We start from the raw sequence: 15,908 nt of genomic DNA on the forward strand, positions 1-15,908 counted from the left end.
GTTTCCATCAGAGAATCATTATGTAGTGCTGACATGACTTTGGAGCCTACAAAGCTGCTGGGACTTCAGGCCGGGGCCATGCTATATGGAGGGGCGGTCGGAGGGAATGGTGCACATTTTATCACTTAAACAAAGAAGGGGCAGGTCGAGAAAGATGAATCCTGGCCGCCACAATGTCTTGATCACACCTTTGGATTTGGACCACAACTTGGTCAACTCTCTTTAAAAAGGTATGTTTGGACTGATCACATTAGACCGTATAAAAGCAACAATTTGGTTGGATTTCTGCCTGAAAGCATCAAAGTTAAAACAAATCAAACAAGTAAAAGGAAAAGGTTTTTCTGAAGCCTCCCTCCTTTCTGCTCACTGACGGATTTGATGACAACGAACGCATTGTTGGACAGATTGTTTAGCCGAGGCGTGAAAAGGACCATCAGCGGTATGTCAAGCTGAAACAACCGCTGCATCACGTTTAACCACGTACATTTACTTCGTTAACACCCCCAAGTGTGTGACTTCAGTGTCTCGCACGTCAAGACCAGCGAGTCGCCTCCCTTGTGATGTCGAGGTGTGAATTGTTCACGGAGGCTAAATGCTGCATAAACGTCCCAGCAGTCATTCAGTAAAACAACAACACATAAATGGCACAGGATCAAGGTAATGCTTACAGTTGTTTTTCATTAAAAAGAAAAAAAAGGTGCTAAATAGGAGATCGGGGGACTATTATTTCCTCTTAATGGCTTAAAACATGGCATTGGCTGGCTGGTTAGCAGCTAACAGTGCAAAATTGTAGTTGTAGCCTAGCCCATTGCTGCTACACAATAAAAACAAAGCCAGCACTCCCGTAGTGGTCTGCCAGTCGAGTTCAGCTTAAATCAGGGACGCCACGATGGAGCCAGGTCTCTAGACCCACGCTACCTATCATCTTGAGGTCATCGGCACTTTATCCGATCCAAATCCACGCTACCTTCTCCGATGTTGAGTGTACAACGCACACAGAGGGTGGAGTGACTCCACTATGTCCAAGCAAATTGCCGTTTGTTGCTATACTAATGCTCTGAAGCCCATATGTTATGTGTTCCATAATCTGGATTACCGGTCTCATTCACCACTTCTAAGAAAAACGCATTTAACACCGGCTGTAAAAAAAACACCTCCATTACAGGAGGCAGGCGGCCGGTTTCCCTCCATCCAACTCCCCCTGCCAACCGGAGGCCAATCTAACACGAGCCAGTTGGCTGGTTTGCTGCCATGACAACAGAGTACCAGCGATGGGGAAACAAAAAAAATGTCACAACTTCTCTCATAACAGCTGTAAGATGGCGAAACAATCAGTGTTTCAACGATGCCAAAGTGGGAAGACGTGGCCTCCTAAGTGTGTGTGTGTGTCACTGCTTATAAAAAGGCTGAATTAAACGCTCAGCAACGCTCACCTTGACAACCTGGAAATCTGCAAGCAGGTGTGCTGGCAAACACATCCGAACCCTCTTTCATTGATTTTTACGACCGTCATTTCCATAAATCGCAGAGCGATTCAAACCTTGATGGGGAAGGGCTCGATAAGCCGGCGGGTTAATTGAGGTGGACGGTCTGAGTCGCGACACTAAAGCACTTATTTTGGCCAGCGGTGCGTGAATGTCACGGCTGCTCCAGCGAGCGGCGGCACCCCCCCAACCCAACCAACACCCCCCTGGATGGTTACCGCTGGCTGGCAGCACTGAAAAGGCTTCTGCCGGGGGTTATTCGGTTATTGGTCTAGGTACGCCGGTGAGAGCATTCACAGCTCGCCGTCAGACAGACAGACAGTCTCGGCTGGGTGGAATGTACCGGGGGGAGAGCGGTACAAAACGATGGCAGTGTGTGTGTTGAGGGGGAATCAGACTGTGTGAAAGACAAACAAGACAGAGTTGGAGGCTAGCCGCTAGTTAACTTCCCCCTGAACCCCGTTGATTGATCTTAGGATCAATGAACCGTCATCGGGACAATAATCGCAAAAATATCGTCACGAGTGACTCGAACATCTCGTGGTAGAGAAAAGTTACAATATCACTTTTTTCTTATTTATTTATCCCTTATTTATTCTAAAACATGTTTCTATTCCCGTCATTCAGCAGCAATTCATGTTTTGTGATGTCACTCGTGGTAAATTTAGACATTTAGCTTTAACCTTCCCTTTCCCGCCTACTTTTAAATGGTTGCTCATCGCTGCAGGACGGCGTACACTAGTGAAAGCGGTGTATCGGATGTTTTTTGGTTTGAGGCCTACAGAAGGGACGGGTGAAGACGTCGGTGAGATATGAATATGATATATTTTGATTGATTATGCACTTCTTTTTTTAATGGGGAGCTTATGAACAAAGCATATAATCGTCATAAATCAGGACGGATCGTTCACCTTGCACTACTGGACTGTCCGATCAGCTTGTCCGGCTTGTTGACCGCCGGACGCCCAGACCTGCTAACGGACTCACAAATTGACTACCTGCCGGCCTGACCTTTAACCTGCCTTCATTCCTGCCCGCCTTCCTTTTGATAACACGACAACGACACAATGAACTCAGCAGCCCCCGACGTTACCTTCATGGGGAAATCATCAACCGCACAAACAACACGACAATCAGGCCTTCATGCAATGCACCACTCGATGATCCCAACCCCCCTCCCTCTCAGGTCGTTGCTCTCACAAAGAAATCAATATCCCACAATGATTAATCTTGACGTGGCGTATTGGCTGCGAGGGTCTGGCCAAGTTCACAAAAGGAGCGGAGATAATACACGACTTTTTGTTGGACGTCAGCAGCCAAGCGGACGACGATGGCGAAGGCGAGGAGGAGGAGGAGGAGGAGTTGACGGATGCCGAGCCGAAGCATCCGTCAATCGCCGAGCCGACGAAGGCCGGTTTCCCAGAAAACGCTGAACTTCAGCACATTTGGTTCCCCGGGATAAACGTCAAACGAAAGCACATGATTCACATGATTTTCTATTTGCATGGCGTCCTTCCTATTCTTTTTGTCGTCATCCCGCTTGCATCGCACGGCACCTTCAACACAACTTTTCACTTTCAGGGGGGCTTTTTCTGGCAACTTAATCTGCTTAGAGATGCGAGACGGCAGCCAGGAATCTAGACAAACAACGTCGGCAGCGACGAAGGAGGAATTTGCAGTATGTGAGAGGGTTTTTTAGTGTCTTTGTGTCTGCTTGGACATAAAAGGTGAACACAGCCGGTCCTTCCTGGAATGCAGGTCCGATGAAAGACCGTCGATCCCGTCACACATGTCGTTATCTCCGCCCGGTGTTTGCTTTGACGTCCATGAGGTTTTGTTTTCCGAGGCCAGGCGCCCAGTTTTTATTTGTTTTTTTCTTGGTTGTGTTTTATGTGGGGACTGTGCGTTTTTTGGAAGCCTGCTGAAAGGGAAGCTGTTTGACCGATCCCCCCCGACAAAAAGCCAGCAGGATTAGAAGAAGAAAGCTAACATATGTGGAAACACGAAGCTTGTGAATCGTCATTAGATTAACCCCTTCCACAAAAAGACTTTCCTCTGCTGGAAAGTCTCAGTTAGAAAAGTTCGCAAGTTTAAACACAACAGACTCATTTTGCCACTTGTTAGCAACTGACCTGCTTTTTATAAAACACATAAAAACGTATTATAATTCTTGAGGATACTTACCGACGTATTTTATATCATAGAATTTAGAAAAACGTTAAAATCTCTTACGCATTTCATTTTATGCATTTGACCAAAAAAATATCGTCAACAAGGAAACTGGAACTCATTTCCGACATTTAGGACTCGCAGATCGGTAGCGCAAATATTTGGTTATTCCCTGTGGCTACATTTAAAAACATTTTTTTTACCTTTTTACATTAAAAATGTAGCATCTTTGAGTTTTGGACACCTGTCCCGCCAAAATAAGACATTTTAAACTTTTTTTTTGATAATCTATAACATTACTTCAGAATTTTTTCCACGCAAACATTTTTTGTTTTGTTAGGATCATATTATTATGGTAAATTTGAGTATTTTGAACTGATGCTCAGGTAAAAAAAAAAAATCAAGCAATTTGAGCAGTTGGAACTGATTTGATAGACAAAGCCAGAAATGTGCAGGAAGATGAATCAAAAATGGATTATATCCTTGTGGGATTTCTTTAGAAAATTCCTCAAATTGAGTGCAGAAGTAACTGACAGGTTAAACAGCAACGAGATGAAGGATACATAATAATAATAATAATAATAATAATAATAATAATAATAATAATAATAACGTGTTATCAGAGCTTAAACATAAATAAAATAATTATTATGTATACTCACAGTCGAGGTGTTTCTTCTTGGGTCCGCTGACTTCGTGTGTGGTGGCTTTGCACACCGCTTTGCTGATGGCCGAGCCGGTCATGCTGTGCTGCGCCGCCGCGATCCGATCCGTGATGGATTGTCCCGACATATTTTCTTTTTTTCTCCTCAATCAGCTAAAATAGCACAATAACGATCCGATCAATGGATCAACTCCCTTGTCGGGACACAAACTCAACGTGACTTCACTGTCAAGTGGAGGTAAAAAAAAAAAGATCAGACACTTTTTCTCCTCTTCGGGTGCGTAAAAAAACCCTGCGCTGTCTGCAGTAATAGTCAGATCACTTGGCGGTGAAAAAACACACAAAACAATCAACAGCTGCTTCAAAATGCTTGGAAACGCGTTATTCCGATTTTCTATGTTATCCCGTCAACGCAACGCGCCTGCTAATCCGAAGCTAGTGTTAGCTCGCGTTTCCGTCCCTGCAGTACGCGAACCAGGAAAGAGTCCCGCTGTGGAATTCGTAAACGCTGGAAATTACTTCGTGGCCACGAATAAACATAGCTAGCTGACTTTTGTGACAAAGTAAACAACAACAGCCCCAAAAAAAGTAATCCGTATGAAATCACAGTTTGGAGATCACCAACAACTCACAAGAAGAAAAAAAACCTCCGAGTTTCCTCCACGTCAACTTGTTAGCTCGGACGTGATCGGCTAGCTTAAGAAAATTAAGTCGAGCGGCGCATTGTTTTGGACTTTTCTGAAAAAAAAAGAAAGACAAGAAAAGGGAGGGGGTGATGTGACTGACAGCTCCCCGGTGGGAAACAGGTGCGGGATCTCCCGGTGTGAGAGATAGAGAGGGGCGGGGGGGTGGGTGATAAAGGTAGCTAGCGTGCTAGCGGGTGAAGCTAACGTACCCCAGCCGGAGCCGAGCTCTGACTGCCGGGCTGCGCGGACACGAGAAGCCGGTGGACCCGTCGAGTTTGAGACAAGAGGAAGAAAAAATAAATGACAGCTCCGGTTGTCCCCCTTCTCCCCCTCTCGGGCTCACTTGGTGCTGTCCGTCCCCGGCTCGCCGCCTCCACGGTACCGGTGTCGCTCCTTCGGTCCTGCCAACCCCCCTTCCTGGTCCTGCGCTGCCGTCGGAAGGTCTCTCTCTGGCGGACTGGCTGGCTGGCTGGCTGGGTTTTTTTTTTTTTTTTTTTTGCTGCTTCGCCGGACAAAATGGCAGCGTAAAAAAATCAGCTGATCTCACAACTGTGCTGCCTTCACGGGTCCCCGGTTAGCTCGGAATCTAGACCGCTGGAATCCCACCAGTCATTTTCCTCTCAAATGTGACGATTCACTGCTTTTTGTTTGTTTAATATAATTTAATACACTTTTTCGCAACAACAACCCCCCACTTTGAATCAGAAGCAGGAGTTTATTGCAATAAAGCACTGCAAAGTACTGCAGTCAAGAACACCAATAGAAATATTACCGTAACATGAAAAATACACTATACATTTACAGCCATATATACACCACATTATACATAATGATAATAATAATAATATTTTTTGTGTGTATATTTTCCAATTCTAATTGTTCTAATGAAAAAAACTTAAAACCTGATCGTTATTGTAAAATAATCTTCCTATTGTGTTTGCTGGCCTATGGTGGATATGGAGTTTTTTTTAAAGAGAGAAAACTTGAAACAAGTATATTTAATGTTTTTACAGACGTAGTAAACTAGTAGTAGTAGTAGTAGTAGTAGTAGAGTAAACATTATTAAAACATATCAAATGGTAGCAAAATCAACAATCTCCTGGACTTAGAAGAAAATATCCAGTGTTTTATGACTTCTTTGTATTGTTCGTGTGGTCTGTAAGGCTGAATTCCTATATTTACAACAGCCCTTGAACGCCTCTTTAGTCTATTGGACGGGACCCGAGGAGCGAGTGTAGCCTTTAAGGTGTCACGGTTTGAATTGTAGCGGAATTTATGAAACAAACGTCTAATATTCGACACATTCTGACACCATAAAGGCGTTGTTTGCTAAAAAACAAAACATCCTAACAAACAAACTGTCTTTGATCTCCGCTGCTTCCTCTCAAACGCACCTCACGTGCCGCACTCATCCAAATTTAAGGTCGTATTAAATTATTCCTCAGACGTGTCCTTGTTTGACTCCAGACTATGTGGAACACGGTGTGCTGGTGTGAGAGCTGAATACATTTAAAGATCTGTCTGCTTCACTCTTTAGAAGGATTGGTAATAAGAATGCAGCTGATGTAATAAAACCGATATCATATCTGATGCTCTGGTGCTGAATGTCTTTTTTACTTTCACAGCAGCAGCTGCAGCCCGTTCTACCACCCAGGTGAGAAATACTGCAAACAGCCTCCAGCAGCAGCAGGTGAATTCCTGGAATCCAGCCGCCTGGCTGCTCTTCTTGACCTCCGGTGACCTCCGGTGACCTCCTCGGCTCCGCCTCCCCATGCCAGGAGGGAGAAGCTGATGATGATGATGATGAACTGTGGAGAAGCACACGGCTCTCATCAACACTTTCAATCCAACTGGTTTCTCTTTCACATGGCAGATCTAATGAGGTGTGTGTGTGTGTGCGTGTGTGTGTGTGTGTGTGTGTGTCTGTGTGTGTGTCTGTGTGTGTGCGTGTGTGTGTGCGTGTGTGTGTGTGTCTGTGTGTGTGTCTGTGTGTGTGTGTGTGTGTGTGTCTGTGTGTGTGTGTGTGTGTGTGTGTCTGTGTGTGTGTCTGTGTGTGTGCGTGTGTGTGTGTGTGTCTGTGTGTGTGCGTGTGTGTGTGTGTGTGTGTGTGTGTGTGTGTGTGTGTGTGTCTGTGTGTGTGTGTGTGTGTGTCTGTGTGTGTGTGTGTGTGCGTGTGTGTGTGTGTGTGCGTGTCTGTGTGTGTGTGTGTGTGTGTGTGTGTCTGTGTGTGTGTGCGTGTGTGTGTGTGTGTGTGTGTGTGTGTGTGTGTGTGTGTGTGTGTCTGTCTGTGTGTGTGTGTGTGTGTGTGTGTGTGTGTGTGTGTGTGTGTGTGTGTGGCTGCAGAGAAAAGGAAATGCAACCACCAGTAGATGGATGTGGTTAGCGCTGCAAAGGGCCCACCAAAGGAGGCAGAGTACCCAGAATGCAGCTGTGACGCCTAAATCAACTGGTTTTCATGAGGAAACGTTTTTTTTTTTTTTTGCTGTGTTTCTGTTCCTGCAGCAGTTTTTTTTATTTCTCCTGATCATGTAAAAAAAACAATGTGATGAATTGGCGCTAAGGGAAGCCTCCACCTGATTTAACCCAGTCTAAAGGCTTCCTCCCTCCCTCCCCGACTCGGAGTGCAGTGTTGCCATCTGCAGGCGGAACGGCCGAACTTCCTATTTCCATGGCAACAGTGGGGGTGGATGCCCCCTCGTAGCCCCTGGCAACAGGCTCTCTCTCTCCGACCGGGTTGTGGAGTCCATATCAGCGGCTGTCAATCACAAGTGGTCCGCCGGCACCTGAAGCCAAAGGGAATCCATGGATTCAGTTTGATTACCATGGTTACCATCGACTGGGACAGTCAGTGATGATGGCTCTCGAGGGACTCAACCGACACTTATTACAGCGTGTGAAGTGGTGTGACCTCGTTATTCAGCCGTGTTATGATGAGAGCAGATCAGAGGGCTGACTGAGGGCCCCTGAAAGGCCCTCTGGGTCCGGGCCACATCGGCTGTATGGACGTCGTCATGGCGACGTCACAAGTTAGTTTGTGGACTACAGTTTTGAAGCCTTTAGTGTGATGTTTTTGTCCGTCACCGTCTTGGAGTTTTTTTGCAACCAGTAGGAGGAAGTAACCATATTTGGACTGCAGAGGAGCGACGGATGGATCTGATGAACACAAGCATCATGCTGGATTGAAGAAGACTTGAAACTAGAGATTGAGACCATAAACTCATGTTTACAATGTTTACTGAGATAATACATCAAGAGAGAAGTAGGACCATTTTCTCATAGACTTCTATACAACCAGAGAGGAGTCGCCCCCTGGTGGCCAGCAGAGAGAAGTAGGACCATTTTCTCATAGACTTCTATACAACCAGAGAGGAGTCGCCCCCTGGTGGCCAGCAGAGAGAAGTAGGACCATTTTCTCATAGACTTCTATACAACCAGAGAGGAGTCGCCCCCTGGTGGCCAGCAGAGAGAAGTAGGACCATTTTCTCATAGACTTCTATACAACCAGAGAGGAGTCGCCCCCTGGTGGCCAGCAGAGAGAAGTAGGACCATTTTCTCATAGACTTCTATACAACCAGAGAGGAGTCGCCCCCTGGTGGCCAGCAGAGAGAAGTAGGACCATTTTCTCATAGACTTCTATACAACCAGAGAGGAGTCGCCCCCTGGTGGCCAGCAGAGAGAAGTAGGACCATTTTCTCATAGACTTCTATACAACCAGAGAGGAGTCGCCCCCTGGTGGCCAGCAGAGAGAAGTAGGACCATTTTCTCATAGACTTCTATACAACCAGAGAGGAGTCGCCCCCTGGTGGCCAGCAGAGAGAAGTAGGACCATTTTCTCATAGACTTCTATACAACCAGAGAGGAGTCGCCCCCTGGTGGCCAGCAGAGAGAAGTAGGACCATTTTCTCATAGACTTCTATACAACCAGAGATTTTTTTAAATAAATAACATAACAACTTTCAGTGACAAAAACCAATGAGCTGCTGGAAATACAGCCCAAGTGCCAAAGTTATTTTTCCTGGAGGATTTAAAATGGAGATCAGCTTCCAAGGAGACGCTGAGCTGCAAGTAAACAGTAGTTTTATTACAAACAGGGCGATAAAAGAGCTCCATGTTAGATTTATGGGTGAAGGTCTTTACCTCTCCTGTCAACACACGTCAAACTCACATCAGGCAGAAGCTGACAGGATTCACATCAGTCTGGGCAATAAATGTCGAAAAACTGCATCAATGAATCAATCAATAAACAAGTTGACTCATTCACGTCTAAATGGAGGCCGCTGGATTCTCTCAGATCACTTATTCATCCGGCGAGCTGCTCAGGGACACGAAGCCGCCGAGTTATGAGCCTGATAACATTTAATTGGATCTGTTAAGATGCAAACTTGCAGTCTCCCAAAAGAAGAGTCCATTATTCAGGCGACTAGCGAGGTGACTAATCTTCTCTATCTGGGATATTGTGTTCGTATTTATCGGAGGACAGAAACGGTGCGGCGGCTGTGAATGTTTGGTTTCTGGTTTAAATAAACAATAGAGTGAAAGAGGACCAGAAGAACCGAACCGTGTCTCAGACTGAGATAAAGAGTAAAGCATCCCATTATCTACGTTCCTTTTCGTCAATAAAGAACTCTGCCGCGCCAACGACCTTGTGCTTTCTCTTTCCCACATCAATTCATTTCACCAAATATAGAAAATGTTTTCTTTGTTCATCATGTTTTCTTACAGACAAACATCAGGAGCCAAACCAAAATGTATTAGTAAAGCAGACCTTCTCAAATTATTTGGTATCGTAAGGTGAATTAGGGATTTGTGCTTAAAAATCAGGGTCAACTTGTTGCCGTGGGACCTGAAGTGAAACGTTGCTATGGTTACGCCGGTAATAATATTCAGACTAATTGATGCACATGAATTATTAAAGTACTAAAAACAGACGTTTACATGAAAATATCTTAGACGTAAAGAGTCAACACTCTGAGCATTTTAACGTCTTCTAGCTCATTGTTTTGGTCGTTAAAAAATAGTGGTTACATTTTTTTCTTATAGCTGAAGAGCCCCACATTTCCTTGAGGAGGTGGTGGAGACCAAAACAGAGCAAAAAAAGAGAAGTAAAGGTGGCACGAAAACACTAAAACGTTGCTACCGGACGCATCATGAGGCAACTGCTTGATAACACTTTAGTGAAGACAATTAAACATTTAGATACATAAACCGAGATAGAAGATGATGATCTCACCCACGCTTCGTCGTTTGACTTCTGTCATCTTCTCGGGCACAGGAAGGCAGCGTCGCTAACCTGAAATCCCACCAACGGAGCGTTTATTGGCTGTTTTTAGTTTCCAACCCGGGGAAACAGTCATCATCTCCAGTGAACAGCTGAAAAAAACATCTCATCTACTCCGATCTGCTCATTTCCGACCCCCACGAGCTCCGTTAAATTTAAAATTCTGTCGCGTGAAAAAGGCTGAATTTACAAACATCTTCCACAAGGGATTAAGAAAATAATCATATAGACATGTGAGACATTTCTTCTATTAAAAGGCACAGCTCTCTTGTGAATAGAGTCAGTCGTCCGGTGTGAAGAAAGTCCTTTTTAGACGTGTGAAGAAGAAGAAAACGAAGGTGGCGGCTTCACACCATCCCGGCCAGGACCTCGCTGCCGACGGCGATGGGCTGACAGCAGCCGATGCAGATGTAGCGGAGCACCCAGAGGTAGATGCAGCCGGACAGGACCACGGTCAGGCCCAGCAGCAGGACGCTGGCCAGGGACTGGGGACCCAGACTCAGCAGCATGGAGAGGGGGGCGTCCTCGCCGGATCTCTGGGCTGGAAGAAAAAAAACAAGGGGTGAAACCTCAAATGCTGCTTCCACAGAAAGAAGCATTTCTGTAAAATGTTCTCATCTTTAGTTTTTACACTGAATCCTCATTTACATTAATAATTACAGAATAAATACATATAAAATACAGTTGCTTGGGTTCTTTAAAGCCAGTCTTGGAGTATTCTACTGTATAATCACACTCTGATTTAAGTACCTTCTTTAGACCTGCAGCGTCTCTAATGGAGAGGGATTAGATACGCTGTCACTTTAAGACTCATTTACATACTCAGGTTCTAGCATGCAGCTTTAATGAGTCTAAACATGAACATGACAGTAACTCTTGTTAACTTGTTAGCAGCTGGACTTCTTCACTGGTTCTCATACAGAACTACATCTGTAAGTCCTAGTGCAGCCCCTGGGGAGCATGAACAACAGAGCCTGATGAGAAACACTTAGTTCTAGCGGGGGAGATGAGATCTGTTCTCTGCAGCGTGAACGTAATCAAGGTTAGTTCTTTTCAAGTGCAGAAGCCTTCAGATGCCGTTTGAAGGGTCCTTGAAGGCAACAGGTCTCATACAGAGAGGTGTGTGAGTGTGTGTGTGTGTGTGTGTGAGTGAGTGTGTGTGTGTGTGTGTGTGTGTGTGTGAGTGTGTGTGTGTGTGTGTGTGTGAGTGTGTGTGTGTGTGTGTGTGTGAGTGTGTGTGTGTGTGTGTGTGTGTGAGTGTGTGTGTGTGTGTGTGTGTGTGTGAGTGTGTGTGTGTGTGTGTGTGTGTGTGTGTGAGTGTGTGTGTGTGTGTGTGTGAGTGAGTGTGTGTGTGTGTGTGTGTGTGTGTGTGAGTGTGTGTGTGTGTGTGTGTGTGAGTGTGTGTGTGTGTGTGTGTGTGAGTGTGTGTGTGTGTGTGTGTGTGTGAGTGAGTGTGTGTGTGTGTGTGTGTGTGTGAGTGAGTGTGTGTGTGTGTGTGTGTGTGTGTGTGTGTGTGTGTGTGTGTGTGTGTGTGTGAGTGAGTGTGTGTGTGTGTGTGTGTGAGTGTGTGTGTGTGTGTGAGTGAGTGTGTGTGTGTGTGTGTGTGTGTGTGAGTGTGTGTGTGTGTGTGTGTGTGTGTGAGTGTGTGTGTGTGTGTGTGTGTGTGTGTGTGTGTGTGAGTGTGTGTGTGTGTGTGTGTGTGTGTGTGAGTGAGTGTGTGTGTGTGTGTGTGTGTGTGTGTGTGTGTGTGTGTGTGTGTGTGTGTGTGTGTGTGTGTGTGTGTGTGTGTGTGTGTGTGTGTGAGTGTGTGTGTGTGTGTGTGTGTGTGTGTGTGTGTGTGTGTGTGTGTGTGTGTGTGTGTGTGTGAGTGTGTGTGTGTGTGTGTGTGTGTGTGTGTGTGTGTGGAAGGTCAACGCAGAATAAAACATGTTACCTCACAAAGATGGAGGTTCTATTACTGTTTGTTATCCAGCCGGCTTAGAACAAACATGAGCAGCACGGGAGGAAATGTGTCTCTTTATGTGGTATTTAAAGGCAGAAAGGCTTGGAGACGTTTCTATCATCAACCTTCGGTCGTGTTTTCCCTTTAAAGGAAGAAGAAGAAGAGTCTGGTCCACAAATACAGCCCAAATCAGAAGAAAGAATGTTTCTTTAAAAGCTGTTAGATTGTATGAACGTGTTTTATTATCATTATAAACACTGATTTCTCCCTTTTAGCTGCACGTCTGTTTGTCAGGTTCTACTGCTGTGATATTAATATTACTTACACTAATTTAAGAACTACATTTAAAAAATGTGAAACACTATTTTAATTGCAATCACTGAACATCTGCTGATTTTTTAAAAATTAAATATTGATATCATGTCAATAATATACACATTATAATATACTGTATGCAGGGAGCTGGAGATAAATCAATTTAAAAAACAAATAAATAAAAAATAGACTAAAGACAAGGAGACTAAAAATAAATACATACAATAAATAATACATATAAATAAATAAATCACAATTAAATAAACAAATAAAAAGACTAACATAATTCATCCAATACAAATATATATGTATAAATAATAAAAACAATATATAAATAATACATTTAAATAAATATAAAACGGAAAACAAAGAAGAAGAATAAACAAAGATGAGATGGTGAAATAATCTAACGTACAGATATTTAATAGAAGAGCTGCCTCCTGCTGTGGACTGACTTTGTCAGCTGGAGGACAGAAGCAACAGGAGGATTCCAGGGAGTGCCTCACTCATAATAACTCTATTATTCTCACATTGTTTGGCAGGATTGTCTTTTTGAATGTTTCTATAGATGAACTCTTTAGTGTGAATTATTTGATCATGAATGGAACATCTCATTTTGTGACATCACGTCACACCACCTGTAATAATCATCTACAATAATAATACGATTACAAATAACAATTCAAAGGCCGACTCACCTCTCCCGAAGTGCAGGATGAGCAGCAGACTGAGGAGGATCTTAACGGCAGCGGCCATCTTCGCGGATCTCCCGGATCCACCGGGAGGACCGGGATCTGTTTCTGATCCGCTCAGTGACGTCAACCACTAAATAATAATAATAATAATAATAAAAACACAGAGACTTCGGCTGCAACTCATAACACATCATCCAGAGTGACACGGCGCGTCAGAGTGGAGACGCGACACTGACGTTTCAAAGACTCAAGAAGAAGAAGAGCAATCAGTGACGTCACGAGGATGCTTTTAGAAATCCAGACGTCCAGTTTAAACACGTGACTGAACTCTCGACGCTGTTGTGAAATGTGAATAAAGTCCCAGAACAGAAACAAAGTGTCGTCCGCAGAATCCATGCAGTTGTCTGGAGGACCGAGGGAGCTCAGGTGAACGAGCAGGTCGTGAACGCAGCATCGGCGCAGGTTAATGGACTTGTTGTTGCTGCTGCGAACAGAAAGGTGATGAAGAAAGGCAACGCGATCCAACACCAGCAGGTAGTTCAGCCCACATGTGGCGCCCTCTAGTGGCCGAAACGGCGAGAAGCAGAAAAGAAGCGTAGGACTCCAGGAGGATCATGGGAGATGTAGTGATGTCACCAGTGGTCGTTGTTGGCCCCTATACACTGCACTGTAATAAGTGGTATTATTATTATTTATAGTATTACATTTTGATATAATATAACTTATATAATATATACTATTTATAGTATTTAGTATATTTATAATTATATTAGAAGTCCTTAAAGATCCATAAACATTTCCCTTCTGATCTTTCACATTTAAAACTGCAGTGTGTTGTTTTTAACATTTAATAGTGTAATCACTTCCTGTGTTTAGTATCCGTGTATAATGTTAATATTAAATTAATAATAATAACTCTTCACAGAGGTCTGACTGTGAACGCAGCACGCTGACAAAATGACAGCGTTTCATCCTTCAGAGCAGCGAGACACACACACACACACACACACACACACACACATACATACACACACACACACACACACACACATACATACACACACACACACACACACACACACACACATACACACACACACACACTCACACACACACACACACACACTCACACACACACACACACACACACACACACATACATACACACACACACACACACACACACACACACACACACACACATACATACACACACACACACACACACACACACACACACACATACACACACACACACACTCACACACACACACACACACACACCGTGTAATTAGGGTTCACATTGAAGCTTGATCCGGTCTGACTGCAGCTGCAGAAGGAAGCGGTGAAGATGGAGGACGGAGAGAAATCATCTCTATTCTCACACCACTGTGATGTCATCGACACAGAATGAGGCTGTGATGTCATCGAGACAGAATGAGGCTGTGATGTCATCGACACAGAATGAGGCTGTGATGTCATCGACACAGAATGAGGCTGTCGACACAATACCTGGATAATTGTTTTATCTGTTGTGACGTTGTATAAAAACAATAACTGAATAAGAATCCGGCACAAAACACTATTGACTTATGATGTGAAGGTACACAGAAGTACATAAATACCTGTGTACATGTGTAGGCAGGATGTCCGTTTATTTACTTTAGTATTTCTTTATGAATATATTTGTTGGAGTGTTGGAATAACGTTGTTCTCTTACATTGTACGTTTTCAATGTTGTGCTTTTCCATCCCTGTAGTCAACAGCAAAGAAACAAACTAACTGGCATTCATGTATTTAAAACAAATACATGTAAAAACAAATACAAATAAATAAATCAAGAAAAACGAATCTGGCACAAAACAGTTTTTAAATATCATTAACATGACAAACTGTTGGACAGATTCAAAGTTTAATTGCAAAGTTATATATTAATATGGGAACGACGTCCAACACAAATCCCGAAGACGGTTGAATGTTTGAGAGGATTTCAAAGTGTAATTTAATGAGCAAAACGCATATTATATTTTATATTTTATTTATAAGTGCTTTGAAATGTTCGGACAAGAAACCGAGAAGATGTCCGACATATTAAAAGTGCAGTTTGAAGGATTATAAACTGCCTTTACAAGTTGTTTTTAATCTGTCATAATCTGCATTCATTAAACTGCATCATATAATAAAACTGAATTCATTTTAAAAAGTTTTCTTTCAAATCCATAAAACATTTAGTATAACAGACTTTTCTTTTATACAAGAACTATGATGTCATTAAGTTATTCGGGTGTTAACTACCTCTGAGGATAAAACGCATCTTTAAGGTTACGACATGACCTTCTGGTCTCTCGTGGTCTCTCGTGGTCTCTCGTGGTTCTGGATCCCGGCTGTGCCCCCCTTCAGTCCTGGTCCCGGTCTCTGGGTTTGAGCGAAGGGCATCCCGAACACCCGCCGAGTCCCTTCTCCTTTGCGTGGTCAAAGCGAGGCAGAACCACAACGTCACCGCCCGGTTCGCCTTTGGCGGCGGTGGCGTCCCGCAGGGCGCGCTGCTCCTCCAAGGCCATGATGCTCTTCACCAAGCACGTGATGGCGGCGTCGATGTTGGTGTTGTCCTGGAGAAAGAGAGAGATTATTACAGTAAAAAAAAAAAACTCAACTCACGATGAGAGCCGAGGGAG

General features: G+C 44.1%; 2 protein-coding genes and 1 long non-coding RNA gene across 3 annotated transcripts in view; all 3 read right to left on the minus strand.

The window, feature by feature from the left end:
- The window catches only part of LOC311009402 (phosphatidylinositol-binding clathrin assembly protein), a 55,213-nt gene extending 49,743 nt beyond the window's left edge, over window positions 1–5,470 (minus strand). The window contains exon 1 of the mRNA XM_084003546.1: window positions 4,316–5,470. Coding sequence (XP_083859672.1) covers window positions 4,316–4,445 — 130 coding nt within the window. The 5' untranslated portion in view covers window positions 4,446–5,470. The remainder of the gene's footprint in view (window positions 1–4,315) is intronic.
- A 3,554-nt stretch (window positions 5,471–9,024) lies between these two features.
- Window positions 9,025–13,344, minus strand: LOC311009021. The gene is made up of 3 exons (XR_014596603.1): window positions 13,237–13,344; window positions 10,029–10,822; window positions 9,025–9,948 (listed from the first exon to the last, which is right to left on the minus strand). It is a non-coding gene; the product is annotated as an uncharacterized lncRNA (long non-coding RNA).
- A 1,806-nt stretch (window positions 13,345–15,150) lies between these two features.
- The window catches only part of LOC311008933 (ras-related protein Rab-38), a 5,226-nt gene continuing 4,468 nt past the window's right edge, over window positions 15,151–15,908 (minus strand). Inside the window, exon 4 of the mRNA XM_084002893.1 lies at window positions 15,151–15,842. Within this exon, the coding sequence (XP_083859019.1) occupies window positions 15,630–15,842 (213 nt within the window). The 3' untranslated portion in view covers window positions 15,151–15,629. The remainder of the gene's footprint in view (window positions 15,843–15,908) is intronic.

The sequence above is a fragment of the Eutrigla gurnardus genome (genome assembly GCF_963514095.1).
Source record: "Eutrigla gurnardus genome assembly, chromosome: 23".
NCBI classification, from domain to species: domain Eukaryota; kingdom Metazoa; phylum Chordata; class Actinopteri; order Perciformes; family Triglidae; genus Eutrigla; species Eutrigla gurnardus.